This window comes from Diabrotica virgifera, chromosome 1, assembly GCF_917563875.1.
Source record: "Diabrotica virgifera virgifera chromosome 1, PGI_DIABVI_V3a".
In the NCBI taxonomy this organism is placed as follows: domain Eukaryota; kingdom Metazoa; phylum Arthropoda; class Insecta; order Coleoptera; family Chrysomelidae; genus Diabrotica; species Diabrotica virgifera.
The window spans coordinates 30,576,311-30,600,724 of NC_065443.1; the positions used below are offsets into that span (position 1 = coordinate 30,576,311).

Below are 24,414 nucleotides of genomic sequence, written 5' to 3' on the forward strand. Positions count from 1 at the left end.
GGTTTTAGAAATGCGACCAGAAGTACTGTTTTAGAGTCACCGGAATAATTCAAGTGACTTCGCAAGAAGAGAACAAATATATACTTCCGGTTTCATGACTGTCTGCCCGTATGTCTATCTCCTCCGTTATTAATACAGATAGAATGACAGATGAGGTGTCGAATAAAAGCTTATAACCCAAGGATGGTATTAAAGATGAGAAATTTGACATCGGACTTCCGGTTTTAGAGTTGCAATCGTATGAACTGTTTTAAAGTCACCGAAATAGTATAAGCGATATATCATTCGACGTGCCTTAGCAAGATGAGAACAAATGTAAACTTTGGGTTTTTATATCATTTCCGGTTAAAAAGTTTTAACCAGAAGTGCAGAAATATTACATGTAACACATAAATCGAAGCGTATTGAAAAGTTGAGTTTGAATCTTTAGTTTCGGTTTTGAAGCCATTTCTGTTTAAACAATGATGACTCAAACTTTAGTAAAAATGACTCAAAATTAGTAAAATCGTTTATCAGTCGGCGCAAAGTTACACGAAGCGTTCAAATATCGACTTCCAGTTCTACTTTCGATTACTTTGGGTGAAAACCTAGGACTTACGAAGTCCAATTACTTGTTTTTTAATCAAAAGATATTCGGGTTCAAAAATTGCAATTTTTCGATTTTTTGAAAGTTCAACCGCGTTTATTTCAAAAACTATGCTTCCTACGAAAAAACTTGTCAGAGCATTTTTTGCTTAGAATGACCCAAAAAATGTAGAAAAATGTTTTGTTTTGCTGAAAAATGCTTTCTTTTCGAGTTATTTGCAATTTTTTGTTAAAAAATGCATCTTTTAGTGATTTTTGTTTTTTTTTTTTTCTAAAAAACTACTAAATGAATTGAAATTCCACAAAAAGCTTTGTAATCTTTAAGTCCGAGTATAAGTAAGAACCTTTTGACAATGATAAATAATGGTTTCTATCATGCTTTTGTGTACAGCAGTTGCGGCGATACAGGCGAGCAGCGCGTAGAAATATTTGATTATATTTAAACTATGTTTTTAGCAAGATAAAACATATCTAATATCCTTGTCAAAATATTCTTACTTGTGAAGATTTATTTTCTCAACAAAAAATTGCAAATAACTTGAAAAGCAAGCATTTTTCGAAAATTTACCAAGAGAGAAAAATTAGTTATTTTGAGGAAATGTGAGTTCGATTTCCACTACACAATTAAAAAGTATTATCTATGTCGCTGCTTCAAAGGCCTAACAAACCACGCATTACACGTATTACATCTTGATACAGAACACAGATATGCAGAGGCTCAAAATTGGGGAAACGGTATGTAAACAGAAAATAATGTGCAGATATCTACCTACATTCTGTTAGAGCCATTTTTATCCTGTATTAATTTTTACTGTATAATATTCACCTATTCGGTAAGTCTAATTCGAGATTCCGATAAAGCTATTTAATTTGCAAAGAATACTGAGTATTAATTATTAATAGTGCTTAGCTTTAAAAGCAATAGAGTTTCGACGAAGAATATAATATATTTTTGTAGTTTACTAATGATTTCGAAGATGTAAAACGTCAATTTCAAACGCCAGAAAATATTGGGCTATCAAACTAATAATTTTGTGACTTCAGGTTTAATTTTTCATAGTGTAAACCTGAAACAACTTTGCTATTGCTGTAAAAACCCTATTCATTCGCAAGCTTAGAAACTCTGCACAGTGTATTATTGAGCAGCTGAGTATTGAAGCTAAATGAAATGAGTTGAAAAATTATTTGTATCATTTAAGAACACAATAAAAGGGTTCCTTTGATGAAAATTCGCAATTACCAAAAACTTGATCACCTAAAGTTGTTTTATTTTAGTTTTGTTTTATCTCACGATAAGGTTTTTGCGGGTGTGCCACCACAATGCTATATTTTGCTTTGGCTTTTGTTGCATAGCTTAGTATTTTGTACAAACAATGTATGGGTATAGTTAGAATGTATAGAGTTCAAATTGTAGGTAGGTGTTATATATACAGTTGCGTACAAAAATGTGTAGAGAACTAAGTAAAATAAATAGTACTGTGCATGTCGGTGATAGTATGATTAATATCTTCGGAAGATTGATTGACATTGAACCTTGAGATAATTTAGAAATTTGTCCAAAAAATGAAAAATTTATTGTTCAAAACACAGAAGATTGACCAATAAAGTGTTGTGGTCACACATAAGAAAATACAAAAATTGTTAAATTAACCAACGGGAAGTACAAAATAGAAAAAAATGGAAACAAAACACCACCCAAAAAGAAAACAAATTTTTTGCTATAATTCTGAGGAATAATGATAAACAAAAGATGAATGGTTCGTCAAATTTCTAACGGTATGAATGCACCCGGTACAAACGAAATTATTGAACACCTATAACTTATATAAAACTTCACCGTGAATGATCTAGTGGTAAATGGTTCAAATCCTGCCCGGAAAACAAAAAGGCTAACGTATAGTAGTTTCACATTCTAAATGGATTTGTTACTTGGTCTAGAATACACTGCTGTACCGGATCTCTTTATAGACGAGCAGTACGACAAGACATAGGGGCTTGTGGCTCGGCGTCACTCACTCCATAGATTCCTACTGGACGAGTGGGTACGCTTAAGAACCGGCATATAGATCGAAATGGTGATATTTTTCATATGTTTTATGAAAATATAAATAAGTACAATATTATTTAAAAAAAAACTCATGGCAGGTGCTTGTTCTTAGTTCAGATTCAGACCTCTCTTGTGTCCTTCTCCTCCACTGTTTTACATTCATAGTTTTCAGGTCATCTTCCACGTCATCTAACCATCTTGTTCTGGGCCTTTCTTTTTTTTTGTCTGCCTATTGGCTTTCAGTGTAATATTTTCTTTGTTTTTTTTTGTATCTTCTTGCTCTGGACATGTCACGGCCATGAAGGACTTCGACTTTTCCCAAATCTTACAATATAGTACCCTTCATTTAATTCATTAATTTCGTCGTTTCTCCTGATTCTCTATGTGCTGTATTCCTCTTGCACCAGGCCGTATACTTTTCTCAGTACCTTTCTCTTGAATACCTTGAGTTGACCTTCATCTTTTTTGTCATTACCCAGGTTTCACTACCATAGGTTTCTACGAGTGTAATTAGGGTCAGTCAGGGTAATTGGAAACACTATTTGAAATATCATGACATCTAAGCATTTGAAATTTATTTAAAAATATACTGTTTTATATTATAATAAAATAAAAGCTTTTGGCTATTACACGATAAATCTAGAGTAGAATGTCTTAGAAAGAACTAAGAAAAAGTCAAAAAAAATAAGATATTCAAAGTTTCCATTTACCCCAGAAATTTTAAGAAAAAAACTAAAAATTGGGGTAAAAGTAAACAACAATCTCAGGCTTTTACATGTAACAATATGGTCTTCGATTTTAGCTAACCATGCACTAGACACACTAGTTCCATCTTATCAGTTGGTATGTTTCTACCCTTTATGCAGTTGTAAATAACGCACCGTGGAATACTGTAGTAAGCAGCAGCCTCCCTATATGTTATTTTTTTTTTTGTTTAAAAACAACCAAATTAAAGTTGTACAGAATAGGCATTCACTTGGCTTGTAAATAAATGAATAACATACCACACAATAAGCAAAGGTGGAATTGTAATTCTGTGTATGTGATATTGTTGCAATATCTCATTTCTAGTGGTAAGGAGTACTGTTTCCAATCACCCTTGTTTCCAATTACCCTTACTGACCCTAATGTTCTTTAGATGGTGATTTTGGTTCTTTTGTCTAATAATTTCGATCTCGTATATATCTTTTATTAGCATAGTATGTGCGATATCCACTGGAAATACGTGCAATAATTTCGCTACTTACGGAATTCTTATGATTGATTTATGTACCCAGATATGTAAAGGCGTCCACACGTTTGATGGTATAGTAGTTGTCTATTGCGATATTATTTTCATTGCCAGGTGTTCTTTTGAGGTCATGTACTTCCTTTTTGTGTCATTTATTTTATGCCCTGTTTGTCGTGCTTCGGGAGAAAATTTCTTAAACGCTTCCATTAGCTGTTGCTTGCTCCTACGAATGATACCTACATCGTCTGCGTATGCAGTAATTTGTACTGTTTTAATATTTATATGGCCCGTTTTGGTATTGATGTGGCATTTGATGTAATAAAGCATGCAACTAATTGTCAACAATGAGCTCATTACAAAAGTATTTTAGATACATACTTAAGATGCTGGATAGACACATTAAACCTGATAAACTCGTTATAAATGGCAAGAGGAGCATTTCCTATACGGATGTGAAACCTAGGTCATGAAAGTTAATATGATGAATGAGTTAGGAGCCTTCGAGATGTTCTTCTTCTTCTACGGCATTACAGTCCAAATTGAGCCTTGGCCCCTTTATTTTTTGCCTCCACCCTTTCTTGTCTGTGGCTGCTCTTCTCCATACACGGACTCCTAAAAGGGCTTGTGCTTCACTATTTACTGTGTCTTCCCAGCGCTTTCTTGGCTTTCCATGTATTGGTGTCTCATAAAACGCTCAAAGTATTATGGGTCCAACGCATTTCAAACATGGAAGTATTGAATAGAATAGTTCAAGGCGAAGGTGACTTAACAAAATGATAAAAAAGAGAAAACTTGAATACTTGGGGCATATAATGAGAGGTAGCAGATACTTGATGCTGCATTTAATACTCAACGGCAAGATAGAGAGAAAGGCAGGATTTGGTCGGAAAAAAAAATATTCGCGGCTCCAAAACCGTCGTTAATGGACTAGCACAGATTAATTGTTGTATGCCGTATAAGATTGAGAAAAACGTTGGCAAACTGTCATGGAGGCTACTCATGCTTAAATCTAGGAACAGTACTAAAAAAAGAAGAAGAAAATGGTCATCGCTGAGTTCTGACCTAACCTCCATTTAGGAATTGTGGAATATGCTTCACTGACGCATTAGTGGACACACGTAGTCGTCCAGCTGCATCATCGATCACCACTTACGTATGTAATTGATGGATTCGACCGTTACTTGATGGAAGTTCATTTTATCTCACAATAAAACACTGAAAAACGTTTGTTTTTCTATACTTCCAGAAAATTTATTACAACTATGTTATTACTACAGCTGTTTCGGCAAAGTGCCTTTCTCAAGTGATATATTTTACAATGTGTTTGCCTTTTTAAGTCTTTAACTGAAGACGTTGAGGAGTGGGGAGCTGTTTGTCTCGAGTTGGTCATTCAGAATTATATCTGTATTTTTCAATTTATTAATTTCCATTGATTCTAAAAGTGATAGCTTAAGGCCTTTATTTTGAATATGTAGAATTTGAAACTCTTCATTGAAAGAATGATTATGATCTAGAAGGTGAAGTGCGTATGTAGAAGTGTCTGTTTTTCTATTGTTGAAAGCCCTTTTGTGTTCTGCTATCCGTTTGTCAAAAGTTCTGCCAGTTTGACCGATGTAAGTTTTCGGACAGTCACCACAAATTAGTTTGTACACACCACTCTGTAGTTGTTTTCTCTTTCGGCTTTTATTGTTTTTAATATGTTTGCTTAAGTTGTTGTTAGTTCTGAAAGCTGGTGTTATTCCTTTCTTTTTTATGAATCTGGCTATTTTTGTTGTTATTTTGCCAGTATATGTGAGAGAGCAGAAGGTACTGGGTTCTTTCTGTGGTGGTGGATACACTAATTTCAAGGCTTTCTTATGGAGTTTTTGGTTTAAAATGTTGTTAACTGTTTGTTCGTTATAGCCATTGTTTACTGCTATTTGTCTAATGATATTTAGTTCTGTCTCGAAGTTATTTTTTGTCATAGGAATTTCTGTCAGTCTATGTATCATGCTATGGTAGGCTGCTAATTTGTGTTATGTAGGATGGGATGATGAATTGTGTATAGTTGTGTCAGTATGGGTAGGTTTATGATATACGGAGAACTCATGTTTGTTGTGTAGTCTGGTAATCGTTACATCTAGAAAGTTTATGGAATTATTCTGTTCTGTTTCTATTGTGAACTCAATATTACTATGAAGTGAATTAATGTATGATAGAAATTGGTCAAGTTGTCTGTTAGTTCCTGTAAAGCAGACTAGTATGTCATCCACGTATCTCTACCAATATAAGAACTGTTTAAATAAGGGGTGTTTAGAAATTGTTGTTTCAAGTTGGTTCATAAATATATCTGATAGTAATGGGCTTAGAGGATTACCCATAATAAGTCCTGCACTGTTGTTTGTGTAAATTTGATTATTGAATTCAAAGTAGTCTTGATTTATGCAAATTTCAAGAAGTTGTAAAATTTCAGATGCAATGATCGGATTTGTACTATTATGTTCTAAAATGTTTCCTACAGAAACTTTTGTTTTAGTTAAAAACCTTTTAGAACATAATAGTACAAATCCGATCATTGCATCTGAAATTTTACAACTTCTTGAAATTTGCATAAATCAAGACTATTTTGAATTCAATAATCAAATTTACACAAACAACAGTGCAGGACTTATTATGGGTAATCCTCTAAGCCCATTACTATCAGATATATTTATGAACCAACTTGAAACAACAATTTCTAAATACCCCTTATTTAAACAGTTCTTATATTGGTGGAGATACGTGGATGACATACTAGTCTGCTTTACAGGAACTCACAGACAACTTGACCAATTTCTATCATACATTAATTCACTTCATAGTAATATTGAGTTCACAATAGAAACAGAACAGAATAATTCCATAAACTTTCTAGATGTAACGATTACCAGACTACACAACAAACATGAGTTCTCCGTATATCATAAACCTACCCATACTGACACAACTATACACAATTCATCATCCCATCCTACACAACACAAATTAGCAGCCTACCATAGCATGATACATAGACTGACAGAAATTCCTATGACAAAAAATAACTTCGAGACAGAACTAAATATCATTAGACAAATAGCAGTAAACAATGGCTATAACGAACAAACAGTTAACAACATTTTAAACCAAAAACTCCATAAGAAAGCCTTGAAATTAGTGTATCCACCACCACAGAAAGAACCCAGTACCTTCTGCTCTCTCACATATACTGGCAAAATAATAACAAAAATAGCCAGATACATAAAACAGAAAGGAATAACACCAGCTTTCAGAACTAACAACAACTTAAGCAAACATATTAAAAACAATAAAAGCCGAAAGAGAAAACAACTACAGAGTGGTGTGTACAAACTAACTTGTGGTGACTGTCCGAAAACTTACATCGGTCAAACTGGCAGAACTTTTGACAAACGGATAGCAGAACACAAAAGGGCTTTCAACAATAGAAAAACAGACAATTCTACATACGCACTTCACCTTCTAGATCATAATCATTCTTTCAATGAAGAGTTTCAAATTCTACATATTCAAAATAAAGGCCTTAAGCTATCACTTTTAGAATCAATGGAAATTAATAAATTGAAAAATACAGATATAATTCTGAATGACCAACTCGAGACAAACAGCTCCCCACTCCTCAACCTCTTCAGTTAAAGACTTAAAAAGGCAAACACATTGTAAAATATATCACTTGAGAAAGGCACTTTGCCGAAACAGCTGTAGTAATAACATAGTTGTAATAAATTTTGTGGAAGTATAGAAAAACAAACGTTTTTCAGTGTTTTATTGTGAGACTTACGCATGTTTTTAGGTATCACTGGGTAGATATGGTAAATGATCTAAATCTGTAGGTTTGTTCGCAGTATTTTGTTCAAATAATGCGCACCTTTTGACGATGAAAAGATGATATAGATCAGATAGGGACCAGGACCTTGATTTTTGACCCTTCGCTTCGTTATCAAACGTATTCGCTTCGTATACTAAACAGATACGAAACGAATACGTTCGATAACGAAGCGAAGGGTCAAAAATCGAGGTCCAGCTCTTCAGAATTGTTTGCGTTTAATAATGAAATCAGGCACAAGTAAAATTCAATTTATCTTTCTGATACCTATACATAATATGTGCCAACTCTCGGTAGTACTTCAAAGTAATATGTCATTTACATCGATAGGGCTACGCCAATGAAAAACGTTTTAGTAGGGACTGTATTCCAAACATACAAAAGTTAAAGTAAAAGCACAGACGTATATACAAGAAAACCGTACTATTTAAAGACTTTAAATTTAGTAGATTTAATAATATGCATTGAAATCGAAAAAGCATTGTGTAACTCGCATCAGTAGTACTACATGAGATTTTTTTTGGTATTTTTTTCGCGACATTTAACACAAACACAGATACCTTCATCTAACATAATTTTAAATAATGGCTTTTTGCAGTTATCGATCATTTTTAACTACTAACCAATTATATGTATTGTGTTTAATTATTACTTGTTGATTTTAAGATCTAATCACAGTAGTTAGTATTTTTTACATAGGTTTATATAGGCACAGCTGCTTTTTAGATTTGTGGTAAATTTAGAAGGGATATTGCTTTAACTGTGCCGACAAAAGATAACAAATATACATTTTAATAATTATTATTTATGTATAAAATAAAATTAGCAGTAATTACTATGCTTAAAAATACTTACAGCATGAATAATGTTACTACAAAAATGTAAAAAAATATATTAGTCAGCTTATTAGTCTGTTGTTTTCGTAAGTAAGTAGATTAATTAAAAAAATGCTGTATGGGAAACAATTTATTTAATATAATAATGTGTAATATAGAAAAAAACGATTTTTTTTTCAAGTATAAGTTTTCCGAAAATGGTGTTTTTTAATGGAATCTTTCTATATCAGCTGCCGTTAGAAAGAGATCTTCCACCTAAAGGCTAATCAATTGTCTTATATGACGTAGAAAGTGTCTTACGCCCAAGCCATAATCTTCCTTCAAGTTTTCCCTGGATAATGAGTCACAGTAGTTTGTATTTAGGTCCTTGAATGGTTTGATGAAAAGGATAAAGAGTCAACCTTCTCTACCTTTCTCCTTCGTAAGGATGAAGTGGCGTCATGTAATTTTTTTGACTATTTCTGTCCAATGATCTCTCCTGTGAGTGTTGTTTTGCTTCGAAGAATAAGTAACATGCTCTTTATATGGTCCGACCGTCGTGCTGGAAATCTTCCTCTGGATCTTTTACCAGCTACGTTTCTTTCAACTATGATTCGTTCCATGCTTTCTCGTCTTCTAGTGTGAACTTTCACAGTAGTTTGTATTTGGATATTCAGATATGACGAAAGTTTTGATATGAGGTAAAACTAAACTATGTTTCCCAGCTCTGTGTTCGTATTGTATATGATATTTATTTTTCTTAGTTGTCCTCATGTTTTTTAATGTTGTATAACTTTTGCTATTCCGTTAACCTCCTAGATATGTGTCGCTTACTTGGGTTTTCTCTTTTTTATTTTCTACAATTTTTCTTTGTACTCTTGCTTCTTCTATTTCTGCTTCTCTCCCATCGGAGATTGAATATCATCAATGCTATCCGAATTTTGTTTACAGCCGTTTTAAACAATTCGTGTGATATATGACAATACCACTCTCTTTAATTTCTCATCCAGGACATTCTTCTTCGGCCCGGATTAGTTCGCTCTTATCTTTTCCTGCATTATTTTTTAGGGATGTGTATTTTTATTCCTGCATTAAATGGCTCAAGTATTACCATTTTGTCTTTTTTATATAGTGAGTATTATGCGGGTCTATTGTCCCCTCGACCAGTGGCGTGCTGGCCATATAAATGAATCGGTGTAATCACCGAGAGGCCGCGGCCTCTTGAGGCCGGTCAAATAGGTTTTTTTCACAACAAATTTTAGATGTAACAAAAAAATATTTTTTAAATTTCTATCGAATGTTAATTTTGCTAATAATATTAATAAAGCATTTAAAAAAAATTAAAATTTTTTCAATTGTAAAATAGGTACAGTCTAACACGTTGACGGACATTGAGTCAAAAGTGTAAGCACGTGTTGTGGCACTATATTTATGTATTTTTCAAAGTAGAATATGAATAGGGAACTTGCTGAATTTCTTAATTTGTGGAAACAATGAGTTTTTAACATTTATTGCAAACATGTGGACGACGACCATTATTGTTTAATTCATTTAATATGCCTATGACACCGATTTTTTGTCACAACTCGTTATTTTAAAAAGACGTCTATAGACGTTGTGTCACATTACATCAATGGAAATTAGACGTCTATAGACGTTCTGTCTGTCAACGTGTTAAATATGTAAATGAATAAGACTCTATATACATAAACATATTGCTACAGATAATATTTATTTTCATACATACAAGTATATTTATGGTTTTCCAATTTCCTTCAAACATGTATGTACTTGCAGAATAATAAATGGAAAAACGTCTTGCATATTTTTGACCGAATTATTGGAAGTATTAAAAATGATTTGATCAAGACAAATCGTTTTATGATGATATAAGCACTCTACATCCTAGAAATTTTGATACAAAAAAAAAATGGTATACCTTTAACGGCATTTAAATTATTTATTGAAAAATTAAGAAATTTTTATCCTACCATATCTGCGACCGCAATAATTAGAGAAGAACTCGTGGATTTTGCTGATAAACGGATTGCATTAAAGAATAGGATTTTGCAAAATACTGAAATTATAGAAGATCGAGTTAATGATGAATATGTTCAGTCTACAGAAAATATGAAGGATGATATCATTAATCTAAGTGATAATCAACATGAAGTAACAAATAAATGACAATGTTGTTGATACCGTGAAAACTTCATCTCCGTGTGGTACTAACAACTGTAAAGATTGTATAGCTTGCTGTTATGCTGTTTTGCATAAGTACAACTTATATCAGTGTGCTTATCCAAATTTAAATACTATATAAGCATTTATTAACTCTTTCAGTATCTTGCGAAAGAAGCTTTTGAACTTGAACGTTAAAATATATAAAAAAAATCGGTTAAAAGTACTTTAACACAAGATAACTTGGAAACATTTATGCTAATGGCTATAGAAAAAAAGCTTTGTATGAGCTTAAAAATAATGAAATAATAATCGACGAATTTGCTCAAAAATCTACTTTATTGCGGAAATTATTGATCGAGAGTTAAGTAATTATTTTATAAAATAATTGCAAAAGAATGTTTAGATTATTGCGTTGTATTAACATCTTAAATATTGTTACATTAAAGTATTTGCACTGTACTTGTATTTTGTACTCTCTTGTATAATTGATTTACTAAAATTGAACTTAATACATAATTGAAAACTTATTCAAATTTTAGTTTATTTTTATCTTAATTACATTACATTCATATTATATTTATTCAGGAAATTACGGTTTCTACCTTATTGCATATAATATTTTCATACATGTCATTCATTATTTGTAAGATTGCTTATTCTTAAAAAAATACAGAAAATTAAACAAAAAATCATTGAATTCGAAGTTTTATGTTTGATTTAAAAATAATTTTATATATTTTTTTATTTTATAATAACGAATAAAACATCCTGATAATATAAGGTAAACTAAGGATGGGAGGCCGCTTTTCTATAAAATCACCGGGCCGCTTAAAAAGTTCCAGCACGCCACTGCCCTCGACGTAATACTTCTTCCTTCGTGACTCGGTCAACCAAGTTATTGTTGTTATTTATAATAATATTTGTATGATGAATTGGATTTTTACAGATTTCTCGGTTTTCTTGGTAATAATCTGTATACCGTAGTTATTGGATACTTTCTTCATATTCTCTAGTAAAATTTGTATCCTCCTTATCCCTTCTCCATTGCCGCGTTCATTCACGCGCTTGATGAAACTTGTGTGATCAAATGTGTGGGGACAATATACATCCCTGTCTCACTCCCCGTGTTACCCTTATTACATCAGAAACTTCATCGTTTATTCTTATATTTGCTCATTGAATATAATTATTTATTGTAATAAAAATTCAAGGTTATTATAAAAGCCTTTTCGAAATCTATAAAATAGACATGTATGTATCTCTTAATTGATGTCTAATTATATCGATGTGTATGAAATATACCTGTAATAAATATTTATTTAGTTTTGTGCAAAAAATACTACAACTAATAATTAGATCTTGAAAGTAAATTTGTTTCTAATTTTACTCAAATAAGAAAAAATGTACATATAAATTATTTATTGGTTATTTAATGTTATAGTCTCCAACTCACCACAGAACAAAATCGAGTCCCGAAGCTTTATCGGGTCTCACAACAAACGAGGGTCATCTGAAAACTTCCGAGAGTCTGAACGATTTGAATCGACAAGAAGATTGGGAAACTCCGCCGGGTACACCGCCACCACCGTATCCTAGTCCACAGGCAACAAGAAGAGAAGGGATTGGTGGAAATGATGACCACCATTTCGATGAGGTAGGTATCAATTCTTTATCATACCAGGGCGGGCCAATAAATCCGTGACTTTTTGAATGAAACGCAGGTTTTTATAGAAATGAATAGAAAAAGACTGTTTGACTTGTACACACTTCTATATAAATCTAAACGGGAACTGGTGTATGTTTTCAAAAGACTGATAGTGTGTAAATTAATTTATTAAATCAGCTAAGTACTTTCAGCATATTAATGCCATCATCAGAGCTATCCTATAAAAAGACTAAGTTGAAAAATCTTATTCATAAAAAATTATAAAGTGAAACTTACGTCTTATAGGTGTAAAAACCTCAAAAGAAGAGAAAACTTCGAACAAACACATTCTATATTTTAAAAATTAACCCAGGGATATAACCACTGGTTAGGGTAAAAAACCCTTAAATGTTAAAAATCACATTTAATGTGTTTTTTTTTACAAAATGGCCACCATTCGTACAAAGAACAGCTGTTACTGACAATATTCAAAACGACAGCCTGCTGACGGAAACAATAGTTCCTAGCGACATCTGTGTTATTAAAATTATTTAAAATTTTTGAAAATGACTAAGTTGTCATATGTAGTTAACTAATTGGTATGACGTTAAAGTTAATATGAAAAACTAAAGTTAAATTTAAATGACAATTGTTAAGTTTAAATTAAAGTTAAATGTGAAAATAATCAAATTATCAAAGTATTATTAATTATTAAAAAAACCAAACAACCAGTCAGTTCTGACCAAATATAGAAGTGAGATAGATGAAAACCAAGGAGAAGCACCGTTGGACAAGCTCAGAGTTCCAAAACTGTTTGAAAACAATATTATTATTAAAAAAGCCAAATCGAAAATATTTAATTTAATTGTAATCAATGAAAGAAAATTCAAATATGTTATAAAGTAATGTTCAAAAAACTAGAGCAATTGTTGGGCATGCTGAATATAACAGTATTAAAGAAACTTCTTAAAGATTGGATCAAATTTACAATTTAATTGAACCTGGGTGTTAACACAATTTTGAGGATTTCTTTTTAATTCCCTGCTAATTTCTAAGTCTTCTAATAAATTCATTTTTGTATAGTTGTTAATGGGTATACTATGTAGAATCCTACTATCTCTTTGGGGACTGAAGTTATGTTTAGAAGCATGTAAGTGATTGCCAAAACTAGATTTGTCAATCTTAGACAAATGTTCTTTGATGCGTGTTTCCAAAGGTCGCATAGTTCTCCCCACATAGGTAACAGGGCAGTCTCCACAGGACAATTTGTATATACCACTTTTTGATGTTTTTCCAATTTTATCTTTGGTGTGAGAAAAAATAGATTTGATATTTTCCTTACATTTGAATGATAGTTTAAGGTTGGGGATGTTATTTAGGATTTTGGCTATATTATCTGAAGGATAACCTATGTATGATATTGATCTATACATAACTGCTGTAGTGGAATTATTAAGAACAGGATTGTAAGCTAGGGATCTATTCCTTTTACTCCTTAATTTGTTGAGGATGTTATCAACTAAAGTAGGGGAGTAACCATTACTATATGCAAGTTGTTTGATAATATCTAATTCTGAATTGAAATTAGTATCTGATAATGGTAGACTAAGTAAACGATGGATGTAGCAATAAAAGGAAGCCATCTTCTGTTGAAAGGGATGGTTAGAAGATCTAGGGATGGTATGGTCAGTCTGAGTAGGTTTTCTAAAGACTGAAAAAATTAATTTACTGTCCATCCTAGTTAAAGTAAGGTCTAGAAAATTTATAGACTTGTTGGACTCGGTTTCTAGAGTGAAATTTATAGCTGGATGTAAATTGTTGAGCAAATAAAGAATATTTTCAGCATCTGTAGAATTGCCATCTATAATAGCCAATACATCATCAACATACCTGAACCAGTATAAGATTTTTTGGAAAGAGTTTTGGTTCGAAGAATTATTATCAAATATGTTAACCTCGAGGTTGTTAAGAAACAAATCTGCTAGCAAAGGTGATAAAGGATTCCCCATTGCCAAGCCTTGTGCTTGTCTATAAATAATATCGTTAAAGGTGAAGAAATCTTGCGATAAACAAAATTTAAGTAAATCCAACAAGTGAGGAATTGAAACTCTATTAATATTACTTTTAATAAGTAAATCCTCCACTAAAGGAATGGTTTCATCTCTAGGTACATTAGTAAACAAATTACTTACATCAAAAGAAACTAGAAAGAAGTCTCTAGGTAAGTTTAAAACTGACAGCTTATTTACTAAATCGGTAGAATTTTTGACAGAATAAGAAGGTTGTAAAGTTATTGTAGATTGTAAAATGGAATTAATGAATTTAGACAATGTAACAACTGGTGTGTTGTAAAAGCTAACCACTGGTCTCATAGGAACATTCGGTTTGTGAATTTTTGGTAAACTATAGTATGGTAGACTATATGGTTTACCAAAAATTCACAAACCGAATGTTCCTATGAGACCAGTGGTTAGCTTTTACAACACACCAGTTGTTACATTGTCTAAATTCATTAATTCCATTTTACAATCTACAATAACTTTACAACCTTCTTATTCTGTCAAAAATTCTACCGATTTAGTAAATAAGCTGTCAGTTTTAAACTTACCTAGAGACTTCTTTCTAGTTTCTTTTGATGTAAGTAATTTGTTTACTAATGTACCTAGAGATGAAACCATTCCTTTAGTGGAGGATTTACTTATTAAAAGTAATATTAATAGAGTTTCAATTCCTCACTTGTTGGATTTACTTAAATTTTGTTTATCGCAAGATTTCTTCACCTTTAACGATATTATTTATAGACAAGCACAAGGCTTGGCAATGGGGAATCCTTTATCACCTTTGCTAGCAGATTTGTTTCTTAACAACCTCGAGGTTAACATATTTGATAATAATTCTTCGAACCAAAACTCTTTCCAAAAAATCTTATACTGGTTCAGGTATGTTGATGATGTATTGGCTATTATAGATGGCAATTCTACAGATGCTGAAAATATTCTTTATTTGCTCAACAATTTACATCCAGCTATAAATTTCACTCTAGAAACCGAGTCCAACAAGTCTATAAATTTTCTAGACCTTACTTTAACTAGGATGGACAGTAAATTAATTTTTTCAGTCTTTAGAAAACCTACTCAGACTGACCATACCATCCCTAGATCTTCTAACCATCCCTTTCAACAGAAGATGGCTTCCTTTTATTGCTACATCCATCGTTTACTTAGTCTACCATTATCAGATACTAATTTCAATTCAGAATTAGATATTATCAAACAACTTGCATATAGTAATGGTTACTCCCCTACTTTAGTTGATAACATCCTCAACAAATTAAGGAGTAAAAGGAATAGATCCCTAGCTTACAATCCTGTTCTTAATAATTCCACTACAGCAGTTATGTATAGATCAATATCATACATAGGTTATCCTTCAGATAATATAGCCAAAATCCTAAATAACATCCCCAACCTTAAACTATCATTCAAATGTAAGGAAAATATCAAATCTATTTTTTCTCACACCAAAGATAAAATTGGAAAAACATCAAAAAGTGGTATATACAAATTGTCCTGTGGAGACTGCCCTGTTACCTATGTGGGGAGAACTATGCGACCTTTGGAAACACGCATCAAAGAACATTTGTCTAAGATTGACAAATCTAGTTTTGGCAATCACTTACATGCTTCTAAACATAACTTCAGTCCCCAAAGAGATAGTAGGATTCTACATAGTATACCCATTAACAACTATACAAAAATGAATTTATTAGAAGACTTAGAAATTAGCAGGGAATTAAAAAGAAATCCTCAAAATTGTGTTAACACCCAGGTTCAATTAAATTGTAAATTTGATCCAATCTTTAAGAAGTTTCTTTAATACTGTTATATTCAGCATGCCCAACAATTGCTCTAGTTTTTTGAACATTACTTTATAACATATTTGAATTTTCTTTCATTGATTACAATTAAATTAAATATTTTCGATTTGGCTTTTTTAATAATAATATTGTTTTCAAACAGTTTTGGAACTCTGAGCTTGTCCAACGGTGCTTCTCCTTGGTTTTCATCTATCTCACTTCTATATTTGGTCAGAACTGACTGGTTGTTTGGTTTTTTTAATAATTAATAATACTTTGATAATTTGATTATTTTCACATTTAACTTTAATTTAAACTTAACAATTGTCATTTAAATTTAACTTTAGTTTTTCATATTAACTTTAACGTCATACCAATTAGTTAACTACATATGACAACTTAGTCATTTTCAAAAATTTTAAATAATTTTAATAACACAGATGTCGCTAGGAACTATTGTTTCCGTCAGCAGGCTGTCGTTTTGAATATTGTCAGTAACAGCTGTTCTTTGTACGAATGGTGGCCATTTTGTAAAAAAAACACATTAAATGTGATTTTTAACATTTAAGGGTTTTTTACCCTAACCAGTGGTTATATCCCTGGGTTAATTTTTAAAATATAGAATGTGTTTGTTCGAAGTTTTCTCTTCTTTTGAGGTTTTTACACCTATAAGACGTAAGTTTCACTTTATAATTTTTTATGAATAAGATTTTTCAACTTAGTCTTTTTATAGGATAGCTCTGATGATGGCATTAATATGCTGAAAGTACTTAGCTGATTTAATAAATTAATTTACACACTATCAGTCTTTTGAAAACATACACCAGTTCCCGTTTAGATTTTTATAGAAATAGTTATTTTATTTTTCAACATAGTCTCCTTTGAGTTTAGTGTTGCCCAAAATCGGTCTTAGTCTTGTTCTTGCGTTTTTGCAAGACCAATACCACTTAATTTTAGCAAGACCAAGACTGACCGCGCAAGATTTGAGCAAGAACAAGACTAAGCCTGCAAAACTCTTGCGTCTTGCAGTTAGGGCTCAGTGTCGTTTTAGGGAGTATAGTAGTTCGTAGTTCAGGTGTACGCTTAGAGACTCTATAAGACGCAAAAAAACATGTAAAAAAAATTTGGAAAATTGGACTTTGCGCATTACGAACAATACCATAAACATATATAGCGAATCAAAATATCCATTAAAAGAACACTTGACACATTTGACACGTACTGAGAGGTCATAATTACAATGTAAAAACAAAATATTTTGTACATTGGTTCCCAGCAGACGACTTCTTCGCTCTTAAATTAATTGTCCAGATTTTGAGAATAGCCGCCCTCTAATCATAAAGTAATCTTTTTGTGTTGGGACGCCGACAGTTATATCGTATTGAAACTTTTTTAAAAATATGTTACCTTATAGTGCAGTCACTGAAGGTTTTCACCTCCGATTTCGTTGAACCTCCATCGATTTTCATGAAAATTGGTGAGTAATTAGAGGATACCTCAAGGAACAAAGGTGACATGATGCCAACTTGCGCTTTTAGCCTGGGGGTGGATGCCACCCCTTCTCGGGGGTGAAAATTATTTTGTTAAAAATAATACCATAACTCGGTAGAAGGACAAATTATAAGCAAAATTTGTTATATAAAGTTATTAAAATAAATCAACACTTTTTGAGTTATTAAAGACCAAAGATTTTATTTTTTCTTAAAAAAATGCATGTTTTAAATCGATTTTTCACGTATAAATCAAAAACTATAAGCTTTCACAAAAAAGTTGTTATTACTAAAATTGAAGTTAATAAAAAATTGAATACATTCCTTAAATAAAAAACTAAACTAATCTTAGTTCAAAGTCAGTTATTGGCAATTGAATGTGTATTTTTTTCGACGAATACTCAAATCTAAGTATTCAAGCTTAAATAACGGGAAAACGATGCAATGTATAAAATATTCCTGCTAAACATTTGTCAAAGTACTTCGGAATACCTATCAAATGAGCTTCAGAACAAGGTAATAGCGTCAAAATTAAGTAAGTTATAATGAAAATAAAAGAACCGTTTCGAATTTTTTAGGAAAAAGTGAAAAATAAAACATACGCCATTTCCACAAAAATTAAAATATATAGTAATCCTTACAAGAAAATCTTTATGTTAGCATAAGTAATGTTTTTGATAATTTTGACTGGTTTAGAATGCATATTTTTGAAAAAAAAAAAAGATATAATTTAAAAAATCATAATTTTTAAAGTTATGGTAATTCTCATATTCTTTTGATAATACTCCAAAAATACTCAATATACGTAAAAAATTATGTATAACCAAATTTTAGTTTTCTGTGCCAAATATTTTAACTGTTTTACTATTTCTATAGGGTAAAAAATAACCGAGATAGAAACGTTTAAATCTTAAATTTTGCTGTGGGAACCATGCAACCGGGGCCATTTAATCTTTTATTTTTAAAAATCTAAGGGGTTTAAAAGATTAGATTCAACGTACTTAAATAGCACTTAGAATTAGCTTTCAAACAGTTTTTAGATAAATCTGATATCGTAAACAAGAACGGAGTTATTAAAAAAAAAACAATAACATTTTTTGGAAAAATTTTTAAAAGATAAATTTTGAAAAAATTTTGGAGCATAAATTTTAACGCTATCAACATGTTCGGGGGCTCATTTGATAGATATTTTTAGGTACTTTGACAAATGTTTAATAAGTTTATGTTATAAAATGCATCAATGTCCCGTTATTTCAGCTTGAATACTTAGAGTTTTTTACTCGCCGAAAAAAATATACAGTAGAACCCCGTAAATCCGAACTTTCGGCAAATCCGAACCAACGGAAAGTGAAAAAAATTTAAAAATTCACGACAAAAACTTAAAAACATGTTTATTATACAGAGTAAAGCCAGAAAATTGGACAATGTAGGATTACTAGGACTTTGACATTTAAAATTTCTTAAAAATAACTATTATACTTTAATATAAAGGTTTATAAAGTGTTTATAAAGGTTAAACACAAACTTACTTTGGTTCTCTCGTAGTCAACTTGAGTCCAAAAATATTATCCACACTCTTGCGAGAACGTTTGGCTACTCAAAATCACAATGAAAGCTTTGAACTACTAGATAAGGCTAACTTTCGGATAATCCGAACTTTTCGGAATCCGAACAGGCTGTCCCCCCAATTAGTTCGGATTTGCGGGGTTCTACTGTACATTCAATTACATATAACTCACTTTTAGTTAACATTAAAAGGTTTTTCTAGTAAGAGGTTTATTTCATTTTTTATTATCTTCAATTTTGATAATAATAACTTTTTTGCAAAAACTTACACTTTTTGAGTTATTGATGAAAAATTGGTTAAAAACATGCATTTTTCTCAAGAAAAATTAAAATCTTTGATCTTTAATAACTTAAAAAGTTTTGATTTATTTTAATAACTTTATATAACAAATTTTGCTTGAAATTTGTCCCCCTATCGAATTAAGGGATTATTTTTAATAAAATAATTTTCACCCCCGAGAAGGGGTGGCATCCACCCCCAGTGTAAAAGCGCAAGTTGGCACCATGTCACATTTGTTCCTTGAGATATCCTCTGACCACTCACCAATTTTCATGAAAATCGATGAAGGTTCAACGAAATCGGAGGTAATAGCTCATATCCACCTTCAGTGACACTATTAGCAGCTGATAAAAATATAATAAGGTTAGCATAGGTACCTACTGTTAAGGACAATCACTCAATAATTAAATTTTTTTCCTTTAGTAGGAATCTAAATATGTATATCTTATTGGCCTATCGTTTGTGCTGACTGAGTGTGAGATGAGATCATTCGGTTTATCGAAATTCGCTGAAAGAGCGCGGCTAATATTCAAAAATAACGAGACAAATTAATAACAGATAATGCCGGCTACCGTGTAAACAAAATACCGAAATATTTAAAGTAACGATATATATAATTCTCGGTTTGGTATTCGGTACTTAGGGCCGGTATTTCCAACCGCATTTAAGCCAAAGCTTACTTTAAGCCTGAGCTTAAGATTAGATGCCTGTATTTCCACTTCAATTTAAGGCTTAATCATAGGCTTAAACCAAATAATTTTAAGCTCGCGCGGGAGTAGGTTTAAACATTTGCTTAAAATTTATTTTCTGTTTTTTTGAGGTTCTATAGATTAATAATTCTAGAGTTAATTTGAAAACCAACTTTTGCGTATAATATCGTTATTATTGGATTATTAACTATTATTAAAATAAAATTCTTATTCCATTTGGGAGGTGTAGGCACATGAAAATTATTTATTTCTACAATGATTGGTATATTTATTTTACAAAAGTAATCTTACATTTCAATTTGACATTTTAAGGAATATATCCAATAAACAAAATTAAATTACAAAGATGGATCTTCTATTGCTTATGCAAAATAACAATAAAACATATATCCAGAGAAAATATAGACAATATACTAACAACACAAGTACCATGTACACAAAATCAAATGAAGTAAAAATGAATGAGACAGATACAGATGTCACGATAAAATTTAATATCAACAGTAGTGGTTTTTACCTCAGAACAGTTAGTTCTGGCATTATGACGTATTCAGAGGTACCAAACCAATTAACTTGACAGTTTAGGGTCAGTTTAGTTAAGGGAATGATAGAAATACAGCACCCAGCTTAAGCTTCTCCTTAACTTTTGACACAGGCTTAGCTAAACAAAAGCTTCAGTAACGAGTATAAAATAACGAGTAGTTACTTCTTCGACATCACTAAACTTCATTCCCAATTGAGCTTTCCTTCGAGTCTAATGTAATACCTAATTGTTTTTCTTCTAATTTTTGTTGTTCTCGGAGTGATAACAATTTGACATGAGTGACGAAGATTCAAATAGTTCTAGTCGGAGTAATGAGAGTTGGAGTCATAGATCTAAAAGACCTAAAAATAAATTTGATGATTCTTTCGAAATAATTCATGCATCCCAAATTGCTTTGTGTAAATTGTGACCTGCAAGGTTTAAGCCTCATCCGGTGTCAGTTGTTTAGACATTTATTAATTTGGTTGGTAGTTACTATGGCTGTTAATTTAAGCTTGGATAATAAATTCTCACTGCACGAAACGTTAAATTGCAGAATGGTAAAGGAAGTTTTTGAAACCATTGGGCACGTTATGTTAAATTGAATTAATACATCTCTTGCTATGGGTAAAATTCCTGAAGTATTAAAAATAAGTACTATCACCCCTATACAAAAAATACCTAATACTACAAAAGCTGAAGAATTTTGGCCAATCAATACTTTACCTCCTATAGAAAAAATATTAGATATTGCTGTTTATGAACAATTATTGGAACATGTAACAAAAAATAAAATTTTAATTAATAATCAATCAGGGTTTCGTAAACAATTCTCTTGTGAATCAGCATTACAAGTTACATTATGTCACATAAAGAGTAATTTAGATAAAAATAAAGTCGGTGTATTTCTAGATTTAAAAAGAGCTTTTGAGACCATCGACAGGACAATATTGATATCAAAACTTAAACAGTATGGTATAGGAGGTGCAGTAATTGAGTGGTTAGAAAATTATTTAGAACATCGCAAACAGAAAGTACGTTTTAAAGACCAATTATCATCTGAAATGGATAGTAATACAGGTATTCCTCAAGGCAGTGTATTAGGCCCTCTTTTATTTATTCTGTACATTAACGATATCGATATTTTTGTAAATTGTGAGTTTATTAACCTTTTTGCCGATGATACTCTAATCTGTTGTAATGATGAAAATTTTGATACAGCCATTCAAAAAATTAATACTATTTTAGATATGGTTAACAAATACTTGATAATTAATAAACTTAAGTTGAATGTAAAAAAAACAAATGCGATTATTTTCACTACTAAACATAAATATAGCTTGCTTGATTCTGAGAACATAAATTTAAATATTAATAATGAAAAAATTGAAGTGGTTACAACAGCTAAATATTTGGGATTCCAACTTGACAATATTCTGAATTTTGACAGTCATTTCGAGTATGTTCATAAAAAAATATCAAAAAAACTATACTTTCTGAGCAGAATATCTCAAAATTTGTCAACGGATTCAAAAATTACAGTATATAACACAATTATTCAACCTCATTTTGACTATTGCTCATCAATCTTATATTTATTTAATCTTAATAAACTTAACATGCTACAAAAATTACAAAACCGTGGAATGAGAATAATTCTTAAAACAAATCGTCGTACCCCAATTAGGACGATGTTAAATACTCTAAACTGGTTCTCTGTTGAAAATAGATTGTTTTATTTCACCATGATTTTGGTCTTCAAAATAGTAAATGGCTTATCACCTGAATATTTTCAAGAATTCATTTCTTTTAACAAAAATATTCATTCTTATAATACCAGAGGTTTAGATGACATATATATACCTAGAACTATTTATAAAAGTACGATGAATTAGCTCTTTTTTAAAAGCTTTCTTAAGTTTAATCACTTACCTGCAGCTGTAAAAAAATGTAAAGTCTTGTCTTGTTCTTGCATTTGGGCAACACTATTTGAGTTCTGTACACTTAGTTCAACGTTTTCCCAATTTTTTTATCCTTTTCAAAAGATATGATTTGTCGAGGTCATCAATTTTTTGTTTTTTGAGATGATTTGTTTTTGAGATGATTTCGTCGTTGGGGTCAAAACTCTTTCCGCTGAGCCAAGTTTGGGAACAAGACATAGTCATTCGGAGATAAATCTGGAGAATGGGACAGATCAGGTAGCAATTCGTAGCCATAGATTTTTGCCATGGAAAGTGATCATGTGTGCACCCTTGCATTATCCTGGTGGAAAAATTTTTTTCTTTGCCCAATGCGGTCGTTTTCTCTATTGATTGTTTTTCCTTTTTGAAGGTAGTAAATGTGGATTGATTATACCAAGTGCATCCCAAAAAACGTTCACCATTAATTTATTGACTGACAAACCCACCTTTGCATTCCAGTGGCGGATCTAGACATTTGCTTTAGGGGGGGGGGGGAACTTCCAATGGAAAACCAACCAAACGACACAAAAAAGATAAACCCAAACTACATAAAAGACACAAATAATAATTTATTAGCATTAAATTCCCTTACTACTTTTATTTACTAAATTTTCCTTATTATGTCGGTTCGCTAAACTCAGACACAACTGGCTAGTGATTTTAGTAAGTAATTTTGCCAATTTGGTGAAATTGGCAAAAAAATAATTACTAAATAGTTAATAATTACTAAATAGTTAGTAATTTTCCCTATTTTGGCAAAATTGGCAAAACCAAAAAAATTACCTACTAAGATCACTGGCCAGTTATGTCTGAGTTTAGCGAACGGACATAATAGGTTTATTGGGTTGAATTTGTCTATGTGTGGTTTATGTTTAAATTTTCCTTACTAACAGGTTTATTGCTACTACTACTATTCAATAATTTTTTTCTTTAATTTTGGACTGATTGGGACACATTTCCCCTTTTTCCCTCCTCGTAGATCCGCCACTGTTGCATTCTTTGGCGCCGATTGACTCTGAGAAACCCTCTATTTTGACTGCTGTTTGGTCTCAGGTGTGTTATAGTGGATCTACGTTTCGTCCACAACAATAGGGATGTTCACTAATTTTTAAATATAGTTAAATTCAATAGATTACAAGGTATATAAAAACGTAACAATCATGAAACTGTTTAAAAATGTATATTTTTTAAGATAAATGAGTTCATAATGTTGATTTTCTTGGAGGCTAGAAAAACGGTACCCTGCAGCGAGGCTACGGTCTGTGACGTCAGCAGTCGTAACGTCTTTGATCGACGACTAGTTTTGTATACTTATTTACTCAGTGTATTTGAATGTGCGCAGTTTTTTACGTATTTAATTATTAAAAATAAAGCCAAATAAGTGGTGTTTTGTCCCTGGGTGTGTAAATACATCAAAAAACAGTTCTGACAAGATTTTTATTACCGTTCCAGCCAATTTAAAACAGAAAAAGAAATGGTTTGTTGCAGCTAGAACTTAAAATAACTAACTTAAAGAACCAACTTAATAAAATAAACATTATAGAAGTTTTCCAAAGACTTTCGGCCCTTGGTAATAATGTAATTGTTCTTTCTGCATTTACATTTTTCAAAAATACTTATTAGTTTTCTCAGGATTCGAAAAAAATGAATGAATTTAAA

The 24,414-nt window shown here is 31.5% G+C and overlaps 2 protein-coding genes across 6 annotated transcripts in view; one reads left to right on the forward strand and one right to left on the reverse strand.

Annotated features, from left to right (window-relative positions):
* LOC114328206 (rho guanine nucleotide exchange factor 11) overlaps nt 1-24,414 on the forward strand; it is a 767,005-nt gene that overhangs the window by 151,426 nt on the left and 591,165 nt on the right. For all 5 annotated transcript variants that reach the window (XM_028276988.2, XM_028276990.2, XM_028276989.2 and 2 more), the window contains one exon: nt 12,166-12,378. In XM_028276988.2, the coding sequence (XP_028132789.2) occupies nt 12,166-12,378 (213 nt within the window). The remainder of the gene's footprint in view (nt 1-12,165; nt 12,379-24,414) is intronic.
* Nucleotides 12,542-14,767, reverse strand: LOC126887812 (uncharacterized). Its single transcript, XM_050655658.1, has 2 exons — nt 12,667-14,767; nt 12,542-12,608 (listed from the first exon to the last, which is right to left on the reverse strand). Exon 1 carries the CDS (start codon nt 14,739-14,741, stop codon nt 13,323-13,325), a length of 1,419 nt encoding a protein of 472 aa, XP_050511615.1. The 5' UTR covers nt 14,742-14,767; the 3' UTR covers nt 12,542-12,608; nt 12,667-13,322.

Bases quoted from the DNA above. Each gene is read 5' to 3' on its own strand.
- LOC126887812 (XM_050655658.1), bottom strand. From the start codon at position 14,741: ATGAGACCAGTGGTTAGCTTTTACAACACACCAGTTGTTACATTGTCT.